The 6,387-nt window shown below is 41.9% G+C and overlaps 1 protein-coding gene across 2 annotated transcripts; it reads left to right on the top strand.

The window, feature by feature from the left end:
• The first annotated feature begins 719 nt into the window (after positions 1-719).
• On the top strand, positions 720-5,662 carry LOC133317747 (histone H3.3). Of its 2 annotated transcripts, none has more exons than XM_061519627.1 (4): positions 720-936; positions 1,096-1,138; positions 1,230-1,320; positions 5,240-5,662. In XM_061519627.1, exons 1-4 carry the CDS (start codon positions 861-863, stop codon positions 5,408-5,410), a joined length of 381 nt encoding a protein of 126 aa, XP_061375611.1. In that variant the 5' UTR covers positions 720-860; the 3' UTR covers positions 5,411-5,662. The 2 variants fall into 2 exon arrangements, with proteins under 2 accessions (XP_061375611.1, XP_061375610.1); XM_061519626.1 differs by having other exon boundaries at positions 731-932; positions 1,062-1,138.
• The last annotated feature ends 725 nt before the right edge of the window (positions 5,663-6,387 follow it).

The following is a 6,387-nucleotide window of genomic DNA, read 5'->3' on the forward strand; positions in this document are numbered from 1 at the left end:
ATTTCAACTTTTAGAAATAAAAAAAATTAAATTAGTTGGATCTATTAAAATTGGTATTAGTATTTGACCTTTAAAAGATATAAATTTGTGTTATTTTAATTAGAATTATTGTACTTTATAATGAGAGAAATATAAATTATGGTAGGAGAAAGTGAAACATTATTTTTAAATTTAAATATTAAATAAGAAATAATGACTTTAATTAAAATGCCTTACGAAAAATTTAATATTTTCATAAAAAATTTGAATACTGTTTTTTTAATTTTATTTAAAGTCAACGCTGATGCTAATTTTTTTTTTGGTTTATTTTGATTTTGAATAAAAAATGCCAATTCAAATACAGTGATTTTTTCAATTTTTTTTTTGATAAATCTGTGCCTGTAAATAATTAAATAAAAAAAAAATATTGAATGAAGTTTTTTTCTGTTATTAATCACATAACTGAATTTTTTAAAAAAATTGATTTTTTTATTCATAATCTCTAAACAAGTACGTAACCTTGTTGGATTGGATGCTAAAATAGCAAAAGGAAATCGATAAACTTGTAAATAGAGAAACAAAGGGCTCTCACAAAAGAAACACAAATCTTCCACGCTGGCAATCCTTGACTCTCTTAACGAACCAATTAGAAACAAGCGCACGGATTAACATTTTGTGTTTTTTTAATTCTAATTGCCGTTGAAGTCCACGGTCTCCCATTCCAATTAAACCGACCTAACCTCATATAAAAGAAAAACCGTTTCCTCTGCTACCCTAATCCGAGATTGTTCTGTCGTAGTTTCGAGAGAGAGAGAGAGAAAAAATCCCAATCTTCAATCTTTTTTCTTATTTTCTGCGCTTGTTCTGTGTGATCTTGCTCAATGGCTCGTACTAAGCAAACCGCTCGTAAATCCACAGGTGGAAAGGCTCCTAGGAAGCAACTCGCTACCAAGGTGCGTTTCGATTAGGGTTTCTCCTCTTCAATTCAATTTACAACCTATTCTTGTTGCTAATTCTCCATGATTTCTTCGTAAACATGTTTTATGGTTTTCTTATCGTGTTGTTGTTGGTGATTTGCGTAGGCCGCAAGAAAATCTGCTCCTACAACCGGTGGAGTTAAGAAGCCTCATCGCTATCGCCCTGGAACTGTTGCTCTTCGGTAATTAATTACCAACCCTAATTTTTCCGCATTTTTTTTTCTATCTCTTTATTTGTGGAGTGTTGATTTTTCTTTTTCTGCGTGATTTCAGTGAGATCCGAAAATACCAGAAGAGTACTGAACTCTTGATCCGTAAGCTTCCCTTCCAGCGTCTTGTTCGTGAAATTGCTCAGGATTTTAAGGTATGTATAATGTTTGTACCGTTCAGTTCTGTGAGCCCATTATGTATACCATATGATATGATCCCCATAGGATTGGAGGAATGGATTACTAGGAATGGAAAATTATAACTCCAAATTCAGCCTCCAACACGTATTGTTTTGTTAAAAATAGAACGTATCTCACGCTATGGACCTCGAATTTGGGTGATTGCAAAACGAGGTGAAAGATGGCTTCCTGAATCACGATTTTGGCACAAGAATCACCGGAAAAGGATAAGGAATTCGGGAGATATGAATCCAAGATAATATAGAACGAAATTGGAGTTTAAGGATTATAGGTAGGCGCCACAATTCCAAAGAATTGATAAGTCCAGGAACGCCATAAGGATTGATGCCCTTGATAAGTTCAGAGATTCTCAAAAGGGTAATGTTATTATATGGATTATAACCCTAGCTGAGGTAAAGACCAGACTAGAAGGTATTATTCCAAGAGGTAGCAAGCTGATATCAATGACAGATAAATAACAAGAGTATGACTTGGAAGTAAATGGGCATAACAATAGTATATAAAAGATCCCTTCTGGTGTGCCCCATGAGGGCTATTTATAAGGAAGATGATGTGGGGGTCAACCCTTCTTGGGATGCACGCCCATGATGACAGTGTTAGGCGTAGTTGGCACTGCCACAATGGCAGTGCTGCAATCACTGCACTCGGTGATGTTAGCACTGAACAAGGGGGCAAATTCCTTTGCAGTGCTTATGTCTTTAGCGGTTAATGTCCCGAAGTGGAACATTTTGGTGTATCTCTTGGACGTGCTGTAGTCTTGGAGATCGTGAGGGTCCACATCAGCCCTAAGGGCTGACGCGGAACAAGACTGAGGGTTGGGCCTGAGTAGTTAGGCCACCTCAGTACTTGGGTTGTCACTCTAGTACTTGGGCCATCCAGAACAGGAGCCCCCGCAACTTGGCAGCAACCGTGGGATGGTGCCAAGTTAAAGACTTTGGTCGTTCCCGTCAGGGCGTTGTGAAACCGGCGCTCTACTAAAGCGTCTTCGAGAGGGAAATACTGACGCTCTATTAGGGCGTCCTTCAAGAGGGAGATTACTGGCGCTCTATTGGGGCGTCCTTCAAGAGGGAAATGACTACAAATTGCCTTGGCGCCATGAGCACCATCCTGGTTATAAGCATAAGTTGGAGCCTTGATAGTTAGGATTTGGCGACGCGTTGTTTGGCGATGTGAAATGCTTGAGCACGGGCTATTGTTTTAGGTGATAGTTGTAAGACGGTCATTGATAACGGGGATTGATAGGTGACGGAAGCGAAAAGGCTGCCTCTTAAAGAAACTTTAAGAGGCTTTTCGGTTTCCGAGGAGCCGTAACGATGGGTTATCCCATCATTACTATTTATTGCAGGAATCCAAATGTCATAGGGTTCGACGCATTAATGCGACATCAACTGGTGACTTGTCCCTTTGAAGTGACCATTTTGCCCTCTCTCCTTAACCGCCCATCGCACGATGAGCGTGTCATCGTACGGTTAAGTGAGGAGGACTTACACGTGTCTGTGTGAGACCTCTTTCTTTCCTTACACGTGTCTGTGTGAGACCTTTCTCTTTCCCCCTTTTTTTTATAAAAAGGGGGGGACCCCCTTTGTTGGGGCTCTTTCTTACACGAAACCTACATTGTTATGCTTTGCTTAAAGCCTTTGTTCCTTATCCTCAGTTTGGTGTGATAGTGTCAGTCTTCTTTCTCTCCCTTTCTGCGATTCTCAGGTATAGTTCTTCTCGTCGTTTCTATTCTCATTTCTGATTGTCTTCTACTCCTTTTTTTGCTGTATTGATGGTTAGGTTTACAGAACCTATCCCAGGTCTCATACTTCCTGAATCGGAAGTAGAAATCAAGGAAGAGGAGTTTGACGAGGCCTTTGAGGCACTGAGGAATAGTGCGGTGGGTCCAGCAGTGCGAGAGTATCTTGCTAGTTGCACCCAAAGTTGTCCCTTAGTTCCTGGGATTGAGAAGTTTCCGCATGGGAAAGTACCCGAACAATGTTGGGAAAGTTTGGCACATGAGTAAATCCGTTTCGCCGTGGAGTGTCATTGCTGCTTCGAATTTTTGGATCCACTCAAATGGATCTGTAACGCCAATATATGTGGTGATGTTAGAGAGACCCTTGAAACCTAAGGGTATGGCAGGTAGCCTCAGGTTATCGGTCAAAGGCTTGTTACGCCCTGACGTGTGGGCAGGCGTTAGTCTGATATGTTCTTGGTGTGGACGAGGCATTTGAGAAGCTTCAGCGGAGTAAGAGAGGGCTGGGGCTTGGTGGAAAGCCTGTTGAGCGCCATATGGTTGTTGGTTAGGATTCTGGCCTGATGCCTGAGGTTGTGGAACGGTTGCGTTATGGGGTTGCAAGGCGTAGCCATGGAAAGGGAAACCAGCTTGGTAAGGTGGTTGAAAAGGAAACGCCACGGTAGGCGTCTAAGGTCTAGGAAGGTACGGGGCCACCGTTGGTATTTGGCGGTCATGATATACTGGTAGTGGCGGTCATGATATACTGGTAGTGGTTGACTTTGGGCTGGTAACGGAGGACGGGTGAGATAAGTAGGTCGTGGGACAACTGCTGGAAATGGCATTCCAAAATGGACTCCGGGGGGAGGTGGCTGGTTTAGGACTAAATTTTCTCCCTGCATCTCGCACGTGGGTGCTTGATGATGTTGCAGGGCGATCCCAGCACCATTCATTGGCAACTGTGGGCCTATGGTCTGAATTACCGTAGGTTGGACTTCGCTAGCGGCCCGCTCTGCTGGGGCTGAATGCATGGATGGAGGGGAGCTTGGTTGTACTGTCTGTACGTGTCCTTCTGGCGTCATGGCCCTGGCGTGCTCTGCTCTCCTGGTGGTGACAACCATGTAGAGTTGTAAAAAGTGTCTGGCGGTTGTTTGTTTGTAAGAGGAAATGACCCGTCAGATGGATCTTTGGGTAAAGGAATGGGAATAGAAGTTTATCGTTCCCACAGACAGCGCCAATGTACCGTTCAGTTCTGTGAGCCCACTATGTACCCTTGAGGGTAATGTTATTATATGGATTATACCCTTAGTTGAGGTAAAGACCAGGCTAGAAGGTATTATTCCAAGAGGTAGCAAGCTGATATCAATGACAGATAAATAACAAGAGTATGATTTGGAAGTAAATGGGCATAACAACAGTACATCAAAGATTCCTTCTGGTGTGCCCCCCGAGGGCTATTTATAAGGAAGATGATACGGGTTGGTGAGGTGGGGGGTCAACCTTTCTTGGGATGCACGCCCATGATGGCATTGTTAGGCGTGGGTGGCGCTGCCACAATGGCAGTGCTGCAACCACTGCACCCGGCGATGTCAGCACTGGGGGGTCAACATTTCTTGGGATGCACGCCCATGATGGCAGTGTTAGGTGTGGTTGGCGCTGCCACAATGGCAGTGCTGCAACCACTGCACCCGGCGATGTCAGCACTGAACAAAGGGGCAGATTCCTTTGCTGTGCTTATGGCGACTGTTTTTAGCGGTTATTGTCCCACTTCGGGACATTTTGGTGTATCTCTTGGACGTGCTGCAGTCTTGGAGATCGTGAGGGTCCACATCAGCCCTAAGGGCTGACGCGGAACAAGGCTGAGGGTTGGGCCTGAGTAGTTGGGCCACTTCAGTACTTGGGTTGTCACTCCAGTACTTGGGCCATCCAGAACAATGTTCAAAACCTTTTTTTGAGGACTATGTTTATCTTTCTTTGTTTCATTGCATCTTTCTCTTGAATAAATATGAAAAATAGAATATATTTATTGATTTTTAAATATATAAAGTGGTAATGACCCAATAGTGCACAACTTGTTAAACATTCAATTTCTGGTAATTTTCTATAGTCTAGGTAGAACCAAGACTAACACGTTTTGGTTTCTTGTGTTTTTGTAGACGGATTTGAGATTCCAGAGCCATGCTGTTCTTGCTCTTCAGGAAGCTGCGGAGGCCTATCTGGTTGGTCTGTTTGAGGACACCAATTTGTGTGCTATCCATGCCAAGAGGGTGACCATCATGCCCAAAGACATTCAACTTGCACGCAGAATCCGAGGGGAACGTGCTTAGGCTATAATGGATAATGGATTAGTTTCTATTTTCGTTGTTTTAGGAATACATATCGTGTTTCTAGGCTTTCAGTAATATTCAAGTTTCTTATGGATTGTATAGTTCTGGACATATCTTTGAATTTTAGTAGCTCATAGGCAAAAACTTCTGAATAATTAGCTTATAATCAGACAAGTTTGTTGTGTTTTTCGTCAATTACATGTTAGATCTTTGCGACCTGCCTTATGAGATGCCTTGGTTTATTGATTTTCATTGTTTCTGGTATGGTTTGAGACTTTGAGTTGTGTTAACTTATTGTTTTATAAGAGGCGTTTCATAGTCGCGACTGTCTTTATGTTTTCTTTGGTGGGTGATTGGATTTAATTTTAGTCTTGCGAGTTTTTTAGCAGAAAATTTCGGAGATTGAACTTTGGATGATAGTTCTTTGTCTTGAAGATATTCATTGGACAATTGAACGGGCAACCTGCTTTTGTTTCTGATTCTTGTCAACATAAATATGGGACATTCTATAACATTTTTTTAAAAAAAAATTTACGTTAATTCAACGTTTCAGAATCTGAGCATTTACGGGCTTTAGTTTCATCATTGTTTGGAGTGAGTTCGGGCCTCTAGTTCCGTTGTTGTTCAGAGTGGGGTGCTTATCGTATGCGGGACTCGTCAAGCAAGTGCAAAAGCACCGTGGGCAAAAATATTTGTCCAGATAAATGCACATTGGATGGTAAGTTTTTCTAATGTAATGTGCATACAAGATCAGTTCTGCATTTGCCATGAATTTGTCAAATAAGTTGCGTACAGTATAATATACGTGCGAGACTTGCTTGGCACACTTGACTATTCACATTGAACAAATTTAAAAATATAAAAAGATATCGAAAGTTTTTTCTGAGGCAGAAGAAACTTTTGACATGTACTCCACCTAGCCACTTTGAGTGCAGAAGTCAGAAATTTTAAGGGAGAGTAGATTTTCGTTGTATCAG

This window comes from Gastrolobium bilobum, unplaced genomic scaffold (genome assembly GCF_033153095.1).
Source record: "Gastrolobium bilobum isolate Gb01-03AN ecotype WA unplaced genomic scaffold, APGP_CSIRO_Gbil_v1 utg154757, whole genome shotgun sequence".
NCBI lineage: Eukaryota > Viridiplantae > Streptophyta > Magnoliopsida > Fabales > Fabaceae > Gastrolobium > Gastrolobium bilobum.